At 40.5% G+C, this 22,713-nt stretch overlaps 1 protein-coding gene across 1 annotated transcript in view; it reads right to left on the reverse strand.

Annotated features, from left to right (window-relative positions):
- KDM5A (lysine demethylase 5A) overlaps positions 1-22,713 on the reverse strand; it is a 96,199-nt gene that overhangs the window by 23,839 nt on the left and 49,647 nt on the right. Inside the window, exons 18-23 of the mRNA XM_007526242.2 lie at positions 22,333-22,447; positions 10,257-10,612; positions 8,962-9,100; positions 4,988-5,167; positions 2,730-2,885; positions 366-917 (exon numbers count right to left, since the gene is read on the reverse strand). Of these exons, the coding sequence (XP_007526304.1) occupies positions 366-917; positions 2,730-2,885; positions 4,988-5,167; positions 8,962-9,100; positions 10,257-10,612; positions 22,333-22,447 (1,498 nt within the window). The remainder of the gene's footprint in view (positions 1-365; positions 918-2,729; positions 2,886-4,987; positions 5,168-8,961; positions 9,101-10,256; positions 10,613-22,332; positions 22,448-22,713) is intronic.

Consider the following 22,713-nt stretch of genomic DNA (forward strand, 5'->3'; position numbering starts at 1 on the left):
TTTGATTATGATACCCATAATTGTGTGAAATTTATTTCCAGATAGTATTTTACTAAAATAACTTACATAGTAAAAGAAAATGCTATTGCTTGCAGCTGGGAAGACAGCAAAATGGGTAGAGTGCAGGACTTATGGGATGGCCCCAAGTTTGACTTCTGGCACCAAATATGCCAGAGTGGTGTTGTCTTCTCCCTCTCCTAAAGTAAATCTCTCTCTCTCTCTTTTTAAGTTTATGAATAAAAAGAAAGTGATGTAGGTAATCAAGCTGCTAGTAACTCAATGTTATTTTCCTAATCAACCAGTATGGCAGATTTACTTCACTATTTACTAAGCATGTATCGTAAAAGAAACAAGCTTAAACTTACTTGTAAGTCTGGATTGGCAGCAGCTTTTTGGAGTTCTGCACTGATGATCTTTTCAGTTTTTTCTCTAGCAGCCTGCTCCACCATACGCTGACTCAGCACAGAGAGCTTGGCCAGGGCTGAGGACAGTTCATCTGTGGCGAGGGCCTGCCGTGCTCTGTCTTGCCAGCTCATAGCACGTTCTGTCAAGCACTGTAGGGCCTCTCCTTCAGGCAACCTTACGGGCAACTTCTGAAGGGACACCAGGAGTGACAGAATAGTCTCTAGCCTGGGCCTCCGAGACCGCATACAAAGAGGACAGAGGAATTTTACCTCTTTAGCCTGCCAGCTAGACCCCTTTTTTTGGGAACTTGATTTAGGAAGGGGAACACAGCTATTATGGAACCAGTCTTTGCAGAGCTCACATTGCAACATAAAACCACTGGCTGTCTTACGACAAATGCAAAATTTCACTTCTTCTATGCGGTCGACCATCGACATCTTGGCTAGGTTGGCAGCTCTGAGGGAATGCATGGCTTCAATCTCTTTCTGTTCTCGTTCTTTGAAAACTGCTACCTGTATAAAACCAAAATTTAATTAAAAGCCATCACTGTACAATATTCCAAGCCATCAAACCCTCAGGGACCATCTCCAAATTGTAGCCCATGGTGACAAAGCATTGTCCATAAAAAGACAGTAAAATGGCTGCCAACCATTTCCTCAAATTTTAAACACAGAGCTTCATGCAAGTACCATACATGCCTGTGGAATGGGCAGAGTGCTATCATATTTAACAAGTAACATCAAAAGAGAACGCTGGCTTCTTCTGCAGGACCCAGTAGAAAATGAGGTACACTCAGTGATCCCTGAAGTCAAGCCACCAGAAACTACAGCCTGGCTCTTACATTGTGGACTACTGATCAGAGACACTGGCTTTCTGAAAAATGAGGTTACTACTAAGTTTGCTTTGCTGTTTTAAGGATTAACTACATTAACACAGTGCTTCAGTTGGCACACTTGGGCCTGACCCTAATAGGTCTTCAGATGTAGTACAGGCTTGCTGCTTCCTCATGGGGGTTGAAGGGGGGAGATTCTCAACTAATCAAATAAATGATGAGTAAGATTCCTTTAAGTGCCTCCCTTTGAGGTGTCTAACACATGTTAATAATATAGTTCCCATTCTGTTATAATTTGTTCCCTAAGGGCAAGTTCCCTAAGGCATATAGAAGTTGAACAGCATCAGGCAGGGTGGTAGTGCACCTGGTTAAACACACAGATTCCTATGCACAAGGACCTGGGTTCAAGCCCCTGATCCATATCTGTAGAAAACAACAAAGTAAGGGCAAATGTAATTTAATTACAGGAATATTGTCAGTGCATTCTCTTTATATATTTTGGTAGCTTTGAAATCATTTTAAAGTAAGTTCCAATTCGACCTGTTTAGGAAGATTGGCTTGTTAAGTAAAGTAGGCTCCCTAATGAAAAGTCATTTCCACTGGCCTCATAAAAGAATCATTTGTAGGCAGAAAGAGCTACATTAAGTTATTTCCTACAGGAAGGAAGGTAGGAAGATAGTTCTAATTAGCTATAAATATTTTTTGAGTTACTGCTGAGAGTTACTACTAAAAGGCAAATATTGTGGTACAAGGAGTGGTACAGTAGGTAGAGTACTTAACTCATAAGCATGAGTCCCAAGTTCAGTCCCTGGCATTACATATGCCAGAATGGTATGTTCTCAGTCTCTCTTTCTCTCATTAATATATAAATCTCTTGTATTAAAGGCAGATATTTGAAATAATAGTATCAATAAGTTGATATAATTACTTTGAAAGGAGCAACAGTAATGCTATTAAATTCTAACCCTGTGGTTCCATTACTAAATCAAGACTAGGAAAATAATCTGAGAAATGGAAAAAGTTATACAAAGAAATTCACTCCTATTACTAGCCACAATACTAAAACACTTAATAACAACCACAGTATTAGTCAAAACAGTGTTCAACAAGTTATGGACCATTTTATGAAAAATAACTATGAAAACAGCAATAAAGAGTTGAGACATGGAAAAGACAAATTTAGAGAAAGAGGAAACTTTTCGCACTTCAACACAAATACAAAAAAATTATATATTTTCAGAGAAATGTGTAATTAGCAAGAAAACATAAGCATTACACAGGGCCAGTAGTAGTAGCTCACCTGGATAGTGCATCTGCTTTGCCAAGCATACAACTAAGTTTGGAGCCTGGTCCCCATTGCAATGGAGGTGGTTTTGGTGCTGTGTTGTTCCTTCTCTCCCTCTGTCTCTGACTCTATCTGAATGTCAGCTCACAGCAGTGAAGCACAAGTGAGGACAGTAAAAAAAAAAAAAAGTACTGCATAATTACTTACCACCATGGCTGTGTCTCTGGTTTCTTCCAATCCTTCATCCAGATCACTCAAGGGTTCAAGGTCCAGGTCCTTTTCTTTTTCCATTAATTCTTTTACTTTTTTCCTTCTATTTTTACCACTCCCATAAATACCAATGTCTGTCCGAGGACTTAGCACCTACAAATATAAATTAAATACTGAGCTCTGATTATAAAAAACAAACAAAACAAAACAAACAAACAAACAAAAAAACCCCAGCTATCTAAAATAATAAAAGAACCATTCACTGGCCACTCATCATATAATGGGCACTTCTTTTTTTATTATTATTTCTTTATTCGGGAATTAATGTTTTACATTTAACAGTAAATACAATAATTTGTACATGCATAACATTTCCCAGTTTTCCATATAACAATACAATCCCCACTAGATCCTGTCATCCTTCTTGGACCTATATTCTCCCCAGCCACCCACCCACCCCAGTCTTTTACTTTGGTGCAATACGCCAATTCCAGTTCAGGTTCTACTTGTGTTTTCTCTTCTGATCTTGTTTTTCAACTTCTGCCTGAGAGTGAGATCATCCCATATTTATCCTTCTGTTTCTGACTTATTTCATTTAACATGAATTTTTTAAGTTCCATCCAAAATTGGCTGAAAACGGTGAAATTACCAATTTTTATAGGTGAGTAGTATTCCATTGTGTGTGTGTATGTCTGTATGTATATATATATACCACAACTTGCTCAGCCACTCATCTGTTGTTGGGACACCTGGGTTGCTTCCAGATTTTGGCTATTACAAATTGTGCTGCCAAGAACATATGTGTACACAGATCTTTTTGGATGGGTGTGCTGGCTTCCTTAGGATATATCCCCAGGAGAGGAATTGCAGGATCATAGGGTAGGTCCATTTCTAGCCTTCTGAGAGTTCTCCAGACTGTTCTCCAGAGGTTGGACCAATTTACATTCCCACCAGCAGTGTAGGAGGGTTCCTTTGAGCCTACAACCTCTCCAGCATTTGCTGCTATTATCTTTTCTGATGTATGACATTCTCACAGGAGTGAAGTGGTATCTCTTTGTTGTCTTTATTTGCATTTCTCTGACAATCAGAGACTTGGAGCATTTTTTCATGTGTTTCTTGGCCTTTTGGATCTCTTCTTTGGTGAATATTCTGTCCATGTCCTCACCCCATTTTTGGATGGGGTTATTTGTTGTCTTGTTGAGATTTATAAGTTCTTTATATATTAGCCTCTTGTCTGATGTATGGCATGTAAAGATTGTCTCCCATTGTGAGGGGTCTCTTGGTTTGGATAGTAGTTTCTTTAACTGTGCAGAAGCTTTTTAATTTTATGTAGTCCCATAGGTTTATGCTTGTCATATTCTTCTTTGTAGTTGGATTTGTTACATCGAAGATGTCTTTAAAATTTATGCAGAAAAGAGTTCTCCCAATATTTTCCTCTAAGTATCTGATAGTTTGTGGTCTAACATCCAAGTCCTTGATCCACTTGGAATTTAATTTTGTATTTGGTGAAAATATAGTGGTTCAGTTTCATTCTTCTGCATGTTTCAACCCATTGTTTCCAACACCATTTGTTAAAGAGACTCTGTTTTCCCCATTTAATAGTATGGGCACCTTTGTCAAAGATTAGATGTCCGTAGGTGTGGGGGCTTACTTCTGGGCTCTCAATTCCATTACACTGGTCAGTATGTCTATTCATGTTCCAGTACCAAGCAGTTTTGATGACAATGGATAATGGGCACTTTCTTATGGACTTCATATACACTATCTAATTCAGTTCTTGTTATAATCGTCTCAAGTAGGCATTACTGTCCATCGTTATACAAGCAAGCAGACACTGAGACTCTTAACAGGAAACAATTTGCCCAAGGACACTGGGTTGCTAACTATAGTCAGTGTTCAAATATAAAACTACCTCATTCCAAAGCTTATATTTATCATTATTGTGTACAAATGTGCAAGATGAAAAGGGCAACAAGTACTTGAACTTGTTTTCAGAAAAGTGTTTAAACCCAAGAGTGAACAGTGACAGATAAGGGCCACAATGATTGTTTTTTCTGGACACAGCACAAGAGGAAGAAGAAATAAGTCTATCCAAACCACCAACATTTAATTTTATCTAATAGCTAAAACTATATGATTTTACCTAATAGGTAATATTTGTAATAACAAAGGCCTGGTAAACTGAAAACCACCACCAATAATACAGAACTACTCAGGAAAGAAATGAAGTTGGCATGAAGTAAGTGGCTCTTTACCTGTAACAGTGTATGGTTGGAATTCTTCTTAAGAAAGGTCCGTCCAGTCCGCTCTCTCCACGCCCGTGCTGCTGCTACCTGTGATTCCACTTGGGGCAAGGCATCGAGACGCACAGGGATGGGGCGCCCCTTGGCAGACAAGCTCTCCAGCTGCTCTAAGTAGGCATAATTGCTGCCACTCTGTAGACAGACAAAAGCACATTCTCAGCAACTCTTCAAGTTCCCTTGTGGAACATCGTAATTTACTGCTAAAAGACCTTATCAATGATTACAGTGTCAGTTTTCAAAATTATTAAAGCTAATTGTATCTCTTTAATTAATGAAACTTCCAGTGTCCATTTAAGACAGTTTTTCAAAATTTAGGAGTCAGGTGGTAGTTGAGTAAAGCGCATGTTATCACACACAAAGAAAGGTGTAAGTCCGTGGTCCCCATTTGCAGGAGGAAGCTTCATAAAAGGTAGAGTAGTGCAGCAAGTATCTCTCCCTCCCACTCTTTCTCTATTGAAAAAAAATGCAATGGCAAAGGAGATAGCATAATGGTTATGCAAACAGACTCTCATGCTTGAGGCTCCAAAGTCCCACATCTCCCACACCACCATAACCCAGAGCTAAGTAGTGCTCTGGTATAAAGAAAAAAGTAACTTTAGGGGGCAAGAGATGGCACACTCAGTTAAGTGCACATAGTACTAAGTTCAAGGATCCAAGTTTGAGACCCTGGCTCCCTACCTGTAGGGGAGATGCTTTATAAGCAAGTCTACAGGTATCTTACTCTCTCAGTCTCTCTCAATTTCTCTCTGTCCTATCTGATAAAATGGGGGGGGGGCACCTCCAGGAGCAGTGGACTTGTAGTGCCAGCACCAAGCCTCAGCAACCCTGGAGGCAAAAAAAAAAAAATCTCAAGGTCCTAGGTTCAATCCCCTCCACCACCAGGAATGATGAAGTTGTGGAGCCCTAGCAATAACACTTGAGGAAAAGAAAAATAGAGAAAAAATATATATATCACTTTTTAAAATAGTAACATTTGTTTGTTTTTTAAACTAACCAGAGCACCAAAACACAGTGAACTAAGTGCCACAGGTGGTGAAGCAATGCTGTTATCTCTTTCAATTTCTCTGAAATTTAAATATATTATGTCAGCCCAGGAGAGGTAGAATCATGTCCAGCATTGCTTAAAACAAAACAAAACAAAAAAAAAGGAGGAGAGGGAAGAGTCAAGTGGTGGTGCACACAGGTGAGGGTGAGCACACACATTACCATGCACAAAGACCTGGATTTCAGCCACCTCCCTCCCACCCCATCCACTGTCCTCAACTGCAGGAAGAAGCTTCATAAGTACAGCAGGTCTACAGCTATCTGTCTCTCTCCATCAACCCCCTCTCAAATTTCTCTGTCATAGCAAATAAAATATAAGGGAGGGGGAGTCGGGCTGTAGCGCAGCGGGTTAAGTGCAGGTGGCGCAAAGCACAAGGACCAGCATAAGGATCCCAGTTCGAACCCCGGCTCCCCAACTGCAGGGGAGTCGCTTCACAGGTGGTGAAGCAGGTCTGCAGGTGTCTATCTTTCTCTCCTCTCTGTCTTCCCCTCCTCTCTCCATTTCTCTCTGTCCTATCCAGCAACGACAACAACATAATAACTACAACAATAAAACAACAAGGGCAACAAAAGGGAATAAATAAATAAAAAATAAATATTTAAAAAATATATATAAAAGGGAGGAAAAGGGGGGGGATGTAGGGCTGCCAACAGCAGTGGATTCATAGTGCCACTGGCACCAAGCCCCAGCAATAACCCTAGTGGCAGTTAAAATTTATTTTTCTCTAATATATTTTTAAAATATATTTATTTTACTATTGGATAGAGACAGAAATTCAAAGGGGAGGGAGAGATAGAGAAGTAGAGAGACAGGGAGACACTTTTAGCCCTATTTCATCACTTGTGAAGCCTTCTACCTGCAGGTGGGGACCAGTCGCTTGAACCTGAGGCCTTGCATACTGTAATGTGTGTGCTCTAGCAGGTACATCACTGACTGGCCCCTAGAGAGAGATATGTTTATAAGACAATGGAATCATCTTTGGTAAAGTGTAAAAAAGCAATTATTACAGCCAGGCAATGGTGCACCTGGTTAAGCATTATAGTGCACCAAGGACCTGGGTTTGAGCCCATACCCCTTCTGCAAGGGAAAAGCTTCATGTATGGTGAAGCAAGGCTGTGGGTATCTCTCTAGCAACCTCCTCCTCCTCCTCTATCAATTTTTCTGTCTGTATCCAATAGTAAATAAAAGATTAATAAATAATAATAAATTGTTCCATTATAGACAAGTTTAGTTTACTTTTATATTTAATTTCCCTTTTGTTGCCCTTGTTTTTTATTGTTGCTGTAGTTATTATTGTTGTTGTTATTGCTGTCATTGTTGTTGAATAGGACAGAGAGAAATCAAGAGATAAAGGGAAGACAGAGAGGGGGAGAAAAAGATAGACACCTGCAGACCTGCTTCACTGCCTGTGAAGCGACTCCCCTGCAGGTGTGAAGCTAGTGGCTTGAACCGGGATCCTTACGCCGATTCTTGCGCTTAACCTGCTGTGCTACCACCCAATTAAATTTGCTTTTCGGGAGTCAGGCTGTAGTGCAGCGGGTTAAGCGCAGGTGGCGCAGCGCAAAGTGCAAGGACCAGCATACGGATCCCGGTTCGAGCCCTGGCTCCCCACCTGCAGGGAAATCACTTCACAGGCGGTGGAGCAGGTCTGCAGGTGTCTATTTTTCTCTCCCCCTCTCTGTCTTCCCCCTCCTCTCTGTCCTATCCAACAACGACAACAATAACTACAACAATAAAACAAGGGCAACAAAAGGGAATAAATATTTTTTAAAAAATAAATAAATTTGCTTTTCAAGTAACTGATGAACTGTAGAAAAGCAACCAAATAAATTTTAAGGTGGGGGGTCGGGCGGTAGTGCAGTGGGTTAAGTGCACGTGGTGCAAAGCGCAAGGACCAGCGTAAGGATCCCAATTTGCGCCCCTGGCTCCCCACCTGCAGGGGTGTTGCTTCACAAGTGGTGAAGCAGATCTGCAGGTATCTATCTCCCTTTACCCCTCTCTCTACATTTTTCTCTGTCCTATCCAACAATGACATCAAAAACAATAATAACTACAACAATGAAACAACAAGGGCAACAAAAGGGAATAAATAAGTAAATATAAATATATATATATTCATAAAAAAATTTTAAGGTAGGGCCATGTGGTAGCGAACCTGGTTGAATGCACACGTTACAGTGTGCAAAGACTCAGGCTCAAGCCCCCCAGTCCCCATCTGCAGGGGGAAAACTTTGTTGCGTAGTGAAGCAGGTCTGCAGGTGTCTCTCTCTCTCCTCTACCTCCCCCTACCCTCTCAGATTCTAGCTATCTCTGTCCAACAAATAAAGATAATTAAAAAATTAGAAAAATAATTTTAAGGTAAACATTTCTAGAATCAGATGGTGGGTTTTCTAGACATCATCTGATAATCTCTTTCTGTTAAATTTATTACTGGGTAGAGACAGAGACATTGAGAGGGAAGGGGGAGGTAGAGAGGGAAAGAGACAGAGAGATACCTTCAGCACTTCTTAACTACTTGTGCAGTCTTCTCCCTGCAGGTGGGGAACAGGGGCTTGAATCTGGGTTCTTTTGTACTGTAATGTGTATGCTTAACTAGGTGCACCACTGCCTGGCCCTTCCATGAATTAATCTCTTACCTGTTGAGAGTTTTACAATTATCCCAATACTGTAAGAACAGCACTTCAATTCTGACACTGTATCCCTTTGTTACAGACACACAGATGACAGTGTGCTCAATGGTTTCAGAAGAAACTATTTAAGCAGGTTTTCTTTTCTATCAAGCACATGTTTCATTCCCTTTTCAATAAAGATGCCTTTGATATGTCAGTATTCATTTGTAAAACACCATCTAAAGGACAGAATAATACAAAAGTCTCCTTACCTGAATAGCTTCCACTTTAGCTGTCCACTCTCGAGCCTTTTGCAAGGCTTCCTTAAGGGATAACACATTGGGTAGAAAGGCTGGAATGTTCTTAGCTTCATTCACAATGCTTTCTAAACTTGCCACACTTTGCCGTGGTCTAAAAAGAACAAAATTAGGGTAAATACATAAAAGAAAGGCAAATTGTTAACTTCAATAACTAACTTTAGAGTGTATAGAGAACTTTCATATATATTATTTTATTTAATTTCTACACTTCTCTAAGTAAATGAAAAACCATCTATGATCTGTTTTATTGTCATGTGAAAGGATAAAGGGGGGAAGGTAGATAGAGGCCCAGGGAAGTTCATCAGGATAGCACTCACTGCCATCCATGAATGAGGGCCTGGGCCACTGGTCTGGCCACCCCATGGGAGACATGCACGGTGGAAGCTTCATGAGCCATGAAGAGGTGCTATGGTGTCTTTCCTTTTCTATCACTCTCTCTCTCTCTCACCCTCCATCTTATACATACATACATACATACATACATAGAGTGAGTTTCTACCAAAAGCACTGAGTAGTGTTGACTTTAGTGGCCAAAAAAGATAGTAGAAACATTTTAAAAATAAGTGGGTAGTGCCATTTAAGAAGAGCAAGTGGATAACAGCAAAAAGTAAAGGAATTTGAGAGGAAAGATGCAAACACATTAAAATCCTTCAACGTCAAGAACTTTACTATGTGAGCAATGGGAAGTTTCATTGTCCATAATTCCTCCTAGGTGTTAATGACTATTAACACACAATAATACAATAATAAAGCCAGTGCTTCAGGAAACTTTTTTACTAGGGATGGTGGTTTCTTAATAAAGAATTCTGACGTATGAGTAGAAAGATTCTTTTCTCTAGAAAAGTTCTTTTCTCTCAAGTTTCTCTTCCGACCATCCAAGCTAACTATAATCTCTCAACCACTGAATTGTTGTAACATTTTCCCATACCTCCCAGTTAATAGCAACAACACAATGCAAGGATCAGTATATATACTAGAATGAAGCTATGTAATTTTTTGTTCCTAACTATGATGCCACTGAAGAAAGGCTTTAATAAAATATCACTTAAGTACCTAACAAAGTACTTTTGCACAGTGCACACAGTATTTGGAACTATGTATTTCTAGACCTACTAGACAACTTAAGTGACTCAACAGAAAAACACAAAGCCTTTCACTTAGTATTTAATGAACACAATCTTAATGCACCTCTTCCCATTCTAGCCTCCAGCTTAGTTTATAGAAGCAACAGTCACCAATGTGCTCACCTCGCCTGCAAGCAGACCTTTGCCTTTTCTTCCCATCGCTCAGAGACAGTAAGAAGCTCTTGCAGTTCAGCCATTGCTTTCTCCACAGCATGGTGGGGGGCCAATCCCACTCCCGAGTCTATCAATCTCTTCATGACATCTAATGTGACTTGTTGTGGGTCTGACAGGGTCAGCCGGACTTCATCCAACCACCGAGCCTGCTGTAACTCCTGCTTCAGCCGGGATAATTCTGGCAGCTCCACATAAAGACTAGAGCCCATGTCTATCAACAACTGGAGTTTGGAAGAATCTGGGGTTTCGTCCATCATGGCCTCTTGAGCACGCTCATGAAATTCTTCTACATCATCCAGCAGATTCTTAAAAGGTTAAGAGATACAAAAGGAGTATGGAATAAACATGACCTAGGTAAACTAAAAAATAGTTAAATCCAGACCATCTAATAATTTCATCATTATAACTTCAAACAGGACAATTACAGGCATAAAAATGCTTCTTTGTGAAGTATTCCTAGCTATTATCATACTGAAAAGATGAACTCCAGGTGTGTTGTTGAAATAACAACGATCTAGCAAACTGGAACTGTACGAGAGTTTTAGTTAATTGGTAGAGTTCTGCAAACCAAAATGATATCCCGTAGATAGCGGAAGACACTGTCAATTTAGGCAATCTAAACCAGCAGGCTTTTCAAGTTTTGCTTCTCATTTTTTTCTAGCTCCTGATGGTTTCTCTTTTCACTGGAAATGGAACTCATGGGAATTTATACCATGAAAGTGATTTGAAGCAACCTCTCAGGGTTTAGGTGCAGGTGGTGCAGAAAGTGAAATGTGATGTAACCACATGAGTGTCTGTTAGAGGCTCTCACTGTAGGCAGCTCCCTAGACTGCCTCGGGTTGGCCGGTGTGTCCTGTGCAGGTGGCTTCTGCAGGAGGCAGGGAAGCCCTGACCGAAGCCACCTGTTCTAGGCACAATGTAAATCATGCTGGGAGAGCCAGGTTGTGCGTTAGGAGTTTTCATGACCATTCACTTTATATCATCTCTATATTTACAGTCAACTTAGTCTTAATCACTCTAGGTTGAGAAATGTCTTGGTTTCCTTCCATCATTACTGTAAAAATAAGTCACGACTCTTCTTGTTGACGCCCTTTGGATTTCCCTCAATTTCTCAAACCGAAAAATGCTTGAAGACTACATTTGAGTCTAAGACCTACCTTCTCAGGAAGGGAGAGCTAGTTCACAACAAAGAAATAAAGCTCTTAATCAAAGCCGGAAAAAAAAATGCTTCTTTGTAACTGCTATATAGACCTACTTTCAAAATGAGCAATTCAAAAATATTTATGGCTGCTATCTTAGCATAGGTACGCAGAATTAAATAAAGTTCTTATTTTTTTAATTTAGTTTTTTTAGTGTGTATGTGTGTGTTTTCTTTTTTTTATTTTAGTTTTATTTTCCCTTTTTGTTGCCCTTGTTTTTTATTGTTGGTGTAGTTATTATTGTTGTTATTAATGTTGTCGTTGTTAGATAGGACAGAGAGAAATGCAGAGAGGAAGGGAAGACACAGAGAGGAGAGAAAGACACCTGCAGACCTGCTTCACCGCTTGTGAAGCGACTCCCCTGCATGTGGGGAGCCAGGGGCTCGAACTGGGATCCTTATGCTGGTCCTTGCGCTTTGCACCACAAGGGGGCTTAACCCACTGCAATACCGCCTGACTCCTGTGTGTGTGTGTTTTCTAAAGCACAGCTCAGCTCTGACTTATGGTGGTGTGGGGGACTGAGCCTGGGATTCTGGAGCCTCAAATATGAGAGTCTCTTTGGTTGACTATATGCAACCTATCCCCGCCAAAGTCCTTATCTTAAAGGATTATACTTTTTAATAAAAGTTGTCAGACACTGAATACATGAATAAAATGATTCAGTTAGCAGTGTCATGAAAAAAAAAACTTAAGTAACAATACAGGAAAGGTGCAGAGGAAATGAGGGTGCTGAAGGTCAGATTACGTTACAATGATAGTGGTTTTAGGAAAAACACAACTAAAATGAAGAGGGGCAAGTGGGAACTCTAAGAAGATCTAAAGGGAGAACAATTCACTGAGGGCAAATTTACTGCAAAAGTTCCTAAAGGAAATGACCTTGTAGACTGCTCCAGAGTTGATGATAAATAACTAAGTAGATAAACAAAGAATTGTAGTTAAAAGACTAAACAAAGATCAGGTTGATTTGGATGTCATTCTAATGGCTGTGGGGAACCAACAGATGGCTTTAGGCCAGGGAAGTGACATGACTTGATTTATAATTTTACATGATTCATCTGGCTAATAAGTAAAGAACAAACTATCAGAGATAAGAAGGGAAACCAATTAGGAGAGAGATAAGGAGGGAGAGATTCTAGTGGTTTAGAACACTTTAAGAAATGGAGGTGCGGAGGCGGAGCTACGAGCAGATCACTTTCTCTCCTCTTCCTCTCCCTCTCCCTCTCCCTCTCCCCCCTCTCCCTCTCCCTCTCCTTCTCCTCTCCCAGATCAACTAGGAATACCAAAGGACCCGGGACTGAAACAAGACAGGACTAGAATGACCACAGGAACCCAGTAAATCACAGGTGAGTACAAACACATGTGGCTGGTGACAGAGAGGAGAGAGGAGCCTAAGGAGAGATTAAGTGACTACTAACAGTTCAGCAGTTTATCATTTGAGACACCACCTCCAGTCTGACCCACCAACAAGGGGACAGCTTAAGGGAGGAGAGGACTCCCCAGAGACTCACCAAGTGCAACTCTGAGTCTCCACTGCTACTGCCCTCAGAATCTGGAGCATCGACAGGGAGGGACTCAAGGGGACAGAGATCTAACCTGGAAACTCAGGAGAAGACCTATACCTCGGTGGCATAGCTGAGGGGCTGTGAAAGTCTCTTTGCATAACCACTGGATTATCTCTGCCACACCCTGCTTTATCTCTTGGCCAACACTGGCCGCCAGCTATAGACCAATTTCTTTCCTCTCCGTGTGTTACAAACTCCTTGAGAGGCTGCTTCTGTCACGTATTTCTCCTCTTACAGAGAAATTCCTATCACCCGCCCAAGCTGGTTTCCGCCCAGGAAGATCTACCTGCGAGCAAGCCCTGGCCCTCTCAACTTAGATTGAAAATGGATTCCAGAAGAATTTAAAGACGGGTGCTGTCTTTGTTGATCTCACTGCAGCCTATGACACGGTCTGGCACGGTCTCCTAGTCAAGATCTCAAGATGCCTGCCTCCACGGGTGGCCAACACTATATCGTTTCTTCTCCAAAACAGAAGATTCCGGGTGCATCTGGGTGACAAGTCTAGCAGATGGGAGACTTGTCTCAAGTGGCCTCCCCCAGGGCTCTGTTCTGGCTCCTACGCTATTTAATATTAACATCAATGACCTCCCAGAAACTTCTTCAAGGAAGTTCATCTACGCCGATGACATCTGCTGTGCAACTCAGGCATCCAAGTTCGACATCCTCGAGGAAACACTCACGAAAGACATGTCTCTTATATCTGATTACTGTAAAAAATGGTGACTAATCCCTAGCACTGCAAAAACGGTACAATCTGTTTTCCATCTACACCATGCCTCGGCCTTGCGTGAGCTTAATGTGCAGCTTGGCGATACGAGAATCCGGCATGAAGCCCAGCCAGTCTATCTTGGCATTACTCTCGATCGCACTCTGTCATTTCACGAACATCTCATAAAAACTGCAGCAAAGGTGGGCGCGAGGAATAACATCATTGCAAGACCGGCCAGCTCCTCATGGGGCGTGAGCGCTTCCACACTACGATCATCATCTCTGGCATTATGCTATTCCACTGCAGAATACTGTGCCCCAGTATGGTTCCGTAGCCCCCATGTCCACTTGGTCAATTCCAAATTATATTCCTCCATGAGGATAATTTCTGGAACCATCCGTTCCACCCCGGTTCCACGGCTGCCAGTTCTTAGCAACATCGCCCCGCCAGATATTCGTCGGGATGCGGCATCATCTAAGTTCATTTCCCACGTCTACGCTCGACCGGACCTGCCAATATACGCGGATATCTTCGCCCACCCTGTCCAACGCTTGACATCTCGTCACCCAATCTGGTCCCCTATGCCTACACTGAACTTCTCTGTTCCAGACTCTTGGAAACAGAGTTGGCAGTCAGCTGAGGTAAAGAACAAACACCTCATCACAGACCCCTGCAAGCGTCAACCCGGCTTTGACCTAGCACGTTATGATTGGACCCTCAATCGCTATCGAACAGGCCATGGCCAGTGCGCCGCTATGTTCCATCACTGGGGAGCCAGAGACGACCCGAACTGCCCCTGCGGCTACAGACAGACTATGACCCACATAGTCAACGACTGCCACCTCTCCAGATTCAAAGGAGGTCTCGAAACTTTACATCAGGCTCAACCTGACGCTGTTGACTGGCTACGGAAGAAGGGCAAACGGGCAAATGCTAGAAGAAGAAGAAGTCAGTGATTAAGCTAAGAAGCCTATTAATAGTTTAAACGCCCTCAGGCTCCCATAGCCTACAGGGAAGAAAAAAAAAAAAGAGGCTTTTAAACCACTGAGCTCCAACTCAGGGATTGAAACAACTGTTAACTTCCACCACTGTGAACCATTTAATTAACTTACTTAGACACAAGTGAATCCAGGCAATAGTGATCAATAACTTGAAAATTACTGATAAAGGGAACTCATAACATAATATATAAAATGGTTAAAACAACAAGAAAAAATATTGGAGAATCGAACCAGGACAAGAGTCCAGCTAAAAGTCCTCCAGAGGGTGAAGCACAAAATAACGAGTGCAACATCCAAACATTAACTAAGGAAATAATAAGAGGAGTAAAGAATTTGAAAAAATTGTAATCAGAAATGCAGGAACAACAAATGAGAATATGGAAGAAAATACTAATTATCTCATGGTTATTAGAGAGCTGAAAGGTGAAATCACGGAGCTAAGAAGGCAACTAGCTGAACAAGCTAAAACAGTATCAGAGCAGGGCAACAAAATAGATGAACTCCAGAAAACAGTAGAGGGCAGAGAGAATAGAATCCATGAGGCTGAAGACAGAATTAGAAAGATTGAAGATGAATTAGAGACAACTAAAAAAGGAGTAAGAGATCTCAAAAAGAGATTAAGAGATGCTGAAAACAACAACAGAGTCCTATGGGATGACTTCAAAAGAAACAATATACACATTATTGGCTTACCAGAGGAAGAAAGAGAAGGAGAGGAAGAAAGCATTTTCCAGGCCATAATAGCTGAAAATTTCTCTAGTCTAGACAACATCAAAGACATAAAGATTCAAGAAGCCCAGAGGGTCCCAAAAAGAATTAACCAAGACCTAAAGACACCAAGAGATATCATACTTAGAATGGAAAGGAATAAGTATAAAGAAAGGATCCTGAAGGCTGCAAGAGAAAAACAAAGAGTCACCTACAAAGGAAAACCCATAAGATGAGCAGCAGACTTCTCCATACAAACACTACAAGCCAGAAGAGAATGGCAAGATATCTATCGAGTGCTCAATGAGAAAGGCTTTCAGCCAAGAATACTATATCCTGCTAGACTGTCATTCAGACTAGATGGAGGCATCAAACCTTCTCAGACAAGCAACAGTTGAAGGAAGCAACCATCACCAAGCCTGCCCTGAAAGAAGTTCTGAAAGGTCTCCTATAAACAACCAGACCACCACAAATAGGACATATATCAAAACACTCTAAAACTCTACAAGAATGGCGTTAAAATATCTTCAATCTTTGATATCAATAAATGTCAATGGCCTGAATTCACCTATTAAAAGAAACAGAGTAGGAAGATGGATCAGAAAACACAACCCAACAATATGTTGTCTACAGGAAACTCATCTAACTCAACAAGACAAACACAGACTTAAAGTGAAAGGATGGAAAACTATCATACAAGCCAATGGCCCACAAAAAAGGGCAGGAACAGCTATTCTCATATCTGACATGATAGACTTTAAAATAGATAAGATTAAAAAAGATAGGAATGGACACTACTTAATGCTCAGAGGATCAGTCAATCAAGAGGACTTAACAATTACTAACATCTATGCACCCAATGAGAAGCCATCTAAATACATCAAACTTCTACTGAAAGAGCTACAGCAATATATTAACAGTAACACAATCATAGTAGGGGACTTCAACATCCACTCTCTCAACTTGACAGATAATCGAGGCAGAAAATCAATAAAGACATAAGGGAGCTAAATGAAGAGATAGATAAACTAGAACTATTGGACATTTTCAGAGTCATTGATCCCAAGAAACTGGAATACACATTTTACTCAAATCCACATGGGTCATTCTCGAGGATAGACCATATGTTAGGCCACAAAGACAGCATCAGCCAATTCAAGAGCATTGAAATCATCCCAAGCATCTTCTCAGACCACAGTGGAATCAAACTTACACTTAACAATCAACAAAAGATTAGTAACAGTCACAAAATGTGGAAGCTCAACAGTACACTTCTTAACAACTTCTGGGTCAAAGAGGAAATCAAGGAAGAAATCAAAATGTTTCGAGACTTCAATGAAAATGAAGACACAAGCAATCAAAATATTTGGGACACAGCTAAAGCAGTCCTAAGAGGAAAGTTCATAGCTATACAAGCATACATTAAGAAACAAGAAAAAGCACAAATAAACAGCCTGATTGCACATCTTAAAGACCTAGAAGAAGAACAACAAAGGAACCCTAAAGCAACCAGAAGGACAGAAATCACTAAAGTGAGAGCAGAAATAAATAACATTGAGAATAGAAAAAACCATACAAAAGATCAACGAAAGTAAATGTTGGTTCTTCGAAAGAATAAACAAAATCGACAAACTTTAAGCCAGACTCACAAAACAAAAAAGGGAGAAGACCCAAATAAATCGGATAGTAAATGAAAGAGGAGATATCACAACAGACACTGCAGAAGTTCAACATATCATGTGAGGCATCTATGAACAACTATATGCTACCAAGCTAGAGAACCTGGAAGAAATGGACGAATTCCTAGATACCTACCAACTTCCAAAACTAAGTAAAGAGGAAGTGGATAACATGAACACGCCCATCACAGCTAATGAAATTGAAACAGTTATCAAAAATCTCCCCAAAAATAAAAGTCCTGGACCAGATGGTTTTACAAATGAATTCTACAAAACCTTCAAAGAAGAACTAATACCTCTACTTTTAAAAGTCTCCCAGAAGATTGAAGACACTGGAATACTCCCTGCCAGCCTCTATGAAGCCAACATCAACCTGATACCAAAAGCAGACAGGGACTCAACCAAAAAAGAAAACTACAGACCAATATCTCTGATGAACATAGTAGCGAAAATATTAAACAAAATTCTAGCTAACCGGATACAGCAGTATATCAAAAAGATTGTTCATCATGACCAAGTGGGGTTTATCCCAGGCATGCAAGGTTGTTTTAATATACGTAAATCAATCAATGTGATCCACCACATCAACAAAAGCAAGACCAAAAACCACATGGTCATATCAATAGATGCAGAGAAAGCCTTTGACAAAATACAACATCCCTTTATGATCAAAACACTACAAAAAATGGGGATAGAAAATTCCTCAAGATAGTGGAGTCTATATATAGCAAACCTACAGCCAACATCATACTCAATGGTGAAAAACTGGAAGCATTTCCACTCAGATCAGGTACTAGACAGGGCTGCCCACTATCACCATTATTATTCAACATAGTGTTGGAAGTCCTTGCTATAGCAATCAGGCAGGAGCAAGGAATTCAAGGGATACAGATTGGAAGAGAAGAAGTCAAACTCTCCTTATTTGCAGATGACATGATAGTATACATGGAAAAACCTAAGGAATCCAGCAAGAAGCTTTTGGAAATCATCAGGCAATACAGTAATGTGTCAGGCTATAAAATTAACATTCAAAAGTCAGTGGCATTCCTCTACGCAAACACTAAGAAGAAATTGAAATCCAGAAATCAATTCCTTTTACTATAGCAACAAAAACAATAAAATATCTAGGAGTAAACCTAACAAAGAAGTGAAAGACTTGTATACTGAAAATTATGAGTCACTACTCAAAGAAATTGAAAAAGACACAAAGAAGTGGAAAGATATTCCATGTTCATGGGTTGGAAGAATTAACATCATCAAAATGAATATATTACCCAGAGCCATCTACAAATTTAATGCTATCCCCATCAAGATCCCAACCACATTTTTTGGGAGAATAGAACAAATGTTACAAATCTTTATCTGGAACCAGAAAAGACCTAGAATTGCCAAAACAATCTTGAGAAAAAAGAACAGAACTGGAGGCATCACACTCCCAGATCTCAAACTGTATTACAGGGCCATTGTCATCAAAACTGCTTGGTACTGGAACATGAACAGACACACTGACCAGTGGAACAGAACTGAGAGCCCAGAAATGAGGCCCCACACCTATGGACATCTAATCTTTGACAAAGGGGCCCAGACTATTACATGGGGAAAGCAGAGTCTCTTCAACAAATGGTGTTGGAAACAATGGGTTGAAACATGCAGAAGAATGAAACTGAATCACTGTATTTCACCAAATACAAAAGTAAATTCCAAGTGGATCAAGGACTTGGATGTTAGACCAGAAACTATCAAAAACTTAGAGGAAAATATTGGCAGAACTCTTTTCCACATAAATTTTAAAGACATCTTCAATGAAACGAATCCAATTACAAAGAAGACTAAGTCAAGTATAAACCTATGGGACTACATCAAATTAAAAAGCTTCTTCACAGCTAAAGAAACTACTACCCAAACCAAGAGACCCCTCACAGAATGGGAGAAGATCTTTACATGCCATACATCAGATAAGAGTTTAATAACCAACATATATAAAGAGCTTGCCAAACTCAACAACAAGACAACAAATAACCCCGTCCAAAAATGAGGGGGGGAATTGGACAGAATATTCACCATAGAAGAGATGCAAAAGGCCGAGAAACACATGAAAAAATGCTCCAAGTCTCTGATTGTCAGAGAAATGCAAATAAAGACAACAATGAGATATCACTTCACTCCTGTGAGAATGTCATACATCAGAAAAGGTAATAGCAGCAAACGCTGGAGAGGGTGTGGGGTCAAAGGAACCCTCCTGCACTGCTGGTGGGAATGTCAATTGGTCCAACCTCTGTGGAGAACAGTCTGGAGAACTCTCAGAAGGCTAGAAATGGACCTACCCTATGACCCTGCAATTCCTCTCCTGGGGATATATCCTAAGGAACCCAACACATCCATCCAAAAAGATCTGTGTACACATATGTTCTTGGCAGCACAATTTGTAATAGCCAAAACCTGGAAGCAACCCAGGTGTCCAACAACAGATGAGTGGCTGAGCAAGTTGTGGTATATATACACAATGGAATACTACTCAGCTGTAAAAAATGGTGACTTCACCGTTTTCAGCTGATCTTGGATGGACCTTGAAAAAAAATCATGTTGAGTGAAGTAAGTCAGAAACCGAAGGATGAATACGGGATGATCTCACTCTCAGGCCGAAGTTGAAAAACAAGATTAGAAAAGAAAACACAAGTCGAACCTGAAATGGAATTGGAGTATTACACCAAAGTAAAAGACTCTGGGGTGGGTGGGTGGGTGGGGAGAATACAGGTCCATGAAAAATAGTGGGGGTTGTATTGTTAAATGGGAATCTGGGGAATGTTATGCATGTAAAAAAAAAAAAAAAAGAAGCAGAAACGCAAAGCAGAAATTGACTGAGTTTAGAGTATGGCACCAAAGTAAGAAAGCAGAAGTACACTAGAGTTTGCAGTGAGTACCTCCCTAATACTTCCTCTCCACTTTTCCAAGCTTTGGGTCCATGATTGCTCAACAATTTGTTTGGCTTTGTATGTTAACTTTCTTTTCAGTCACCAGGTTCCAGGTGTCATCAGGATGCCGGCCAGACTTCCCTGGATTGAAGACCCCACAAATGTGTCCTGGAGCTCAGCTTCCCCAGAGACCCACCCTACTAGGGAAAGAGAGAGGCAGACTGGGAGTATGGACCGACCAGTCAACGCCCATGTTCAGCGGGGAAGCAATTACAGAAGCCAGACCTTCTACCTTCTGCAACCCACAATGACCCTGGGTCCATGCTCCCAGAGGGATAGAGAATGGGAAATCTATCGGGGGAGGGGGTGGGATATGGAAATTGGGCGGTGGGAATTGTGTGGGGTTGTACCCCTCCTACCCTATGGTTTTGTTAATTAATCCTTTCTTAAATAAAAAAGAAAAAAAAAAAAAAAAACCGAAGGATGAATATGGGATGATCTCACTCTCAGGCAGAAGTTGAAAAACAAGATCAGAATAGAAAACACAAGTAGAACCTGAAATGGAATTGGCGTATTGCACCAAAGTAAAAGACTCTGGGGTGGGTGGGTGGGGAGAATACAGGTCCATGAAGGATGATAAATGACATAGTGGGGGTTGTATTGTTAAATGGGAAACAGGGGAATGTTATGCATGTACAAACTATTATATTTACTGTTGAGTAAAACATTAATTCCCCAATAAAGAAATAAATTTAAAAATAACAAAATAAAAATAAAATAATAAAAAATAAATGGAGGTGCGGGAGTCAGGTGTAGTGCAGTGGGTTAAGCACAAGTGGCGCAAAGTGCAAGGAGCTGTGTAAGGATCCTGGTTCGAGCCCCTGGCTCCCCACCTGTAGGGAAGTCACTTCACAAGCATGTCTGCAGGTGTCTATCTTTCTCTTCCCCTTTTCTCTCCATTTCTATCCTATCTAACAACAACAACAGCAATAACAACAATAACTACAACAACAATAAAAAAAACAAGGGCAACAAAATTAATTAATTAATTAATTTTTAAAAAAATAAAGAAATGGAGGTGCAGGGCCAGGGTATAGACAGCATAATGGATATGTAAACAGACTGTCATGCCTTAGGCTCCAAAGTCCCAGATTCAATCCCCTGCACCACCATAAGCCAGAGCTGAGCAGTGCTCTGGTAAAATAATAATAATAATAATATAAAATAAAATAAAAAAACATTTTCAGATATCCTGTCCATTATAACACCACAAGACCAGGATAAGCGAGACAGCTCAACTAGGAAGGCACCTGCCTTGCCATGCATAAAGCCCAGGCCTGAGTCCCCTGAGCCTATAGCACTGGGAGGAAGTGTAGTACTGGGGCACCACCTACCTTTACCCTTATCTGGAAAAGCTGGCCCAGAGTAGCAAAGTCCAAGTAACAACAATAAAAAAATAAGAAAAAATACAAAATACTGCCAATTATGCAAATACATTTGATTTACACTCTTCTGACTTTATGTATATTAAATATATATATATATGTTATATATATTTGTTAAAGTAATTTCTGAAAATGGCTTATTTAAATGTATATTTACATTTATATTTATGGAGCAAGAAGAGAACCAAAGTATCACTCATACCAGGGATTAAATCAGGGATCTCATGCTTGATAGTCCACCTCTTTAACCACTTTTCCACCTCTGGGCCACAGAAATATGTGGCTTTAAAAACTCATGAATAGTAATTCACCGACACATTAAGATTCTTTTAATATCTTTTTAATTGTTTTATTATCTGACAGAGACAGCCAGAAATCGAGAAAGTAGGGGAAGATAGCAAAGGAAAGGGAGAGACACCTGCAGCACTGCTTCACCACCTGCAAAGTTTTCTTCTTGCAGGTGGGGACCGGGGGCTCGAACCCAGGTCCTTGCTCACTGTGACATGTGCGCTCAACTAGGTGTGCCATCACCTGGACCCTCTTTTAAACTCTTACATCTCAAGTACAGCTACGTTAAATGGGGGAGGGAGTGTCAGACCTAAAATTGACAGAGGAAAAAATGTAATTATCAACTAGCCCTGGTTTCAGAATCTCAGATAAGACTGAAAAACTGCTTCTTAAAACATCAACAGAAGCACTTATGCGACACAAGGAATAAATGAAACAAAAACCTAGTCTAGATGATTTATGCTGATTACTCAAAAACAACAGCCCATACTACCAAAATAAATAAATAAATAAATACCCCACCTTTACTTGTCGAGCTTGGCTGATGACACACGGAAGACTGAAAAGCTGTTGGACAAAGGCCTTCAATTCATCCACTGTCAGTTTGGTCCGAGTCTTCCCACTATCTGGGCTCTGTCTGATGTGAAATAATATTGAGGCATAAGGAAGAAAAATTCAGTCATTACAGCATCAAAGGTGTTTCTAATCTTTAGAATTCTAACCTAAGCAATCCCAGGATACTCATGTCTGAATGGTCCACTTCAACAGCAATCATTTGTAAATTAGACTTTTAACTATTCAGCTAGTGAAGAATCAACTCTACATCTACTTGATCTACAAGTATTAGCATCCCAATTATTTAATAAGCTCCCTTTAACACAATAGTACATTCATGTATAAAGC

This window comes from Erinaceus europaeus, chromosome 4 (genome assembly GCF_950295315.1).
Source record: "Erinaceus europaeus chromosome 4, mEriEur2.1, whole genome shotgun sequence".
NCBI classification, from domain to species: domain Eukaryota; kingdom Metazoa; phylum Chordata; class Mammalia; order Eulipotyphla; family Erinaceidae; genus Erinaceus; species Erinaceus europaeus.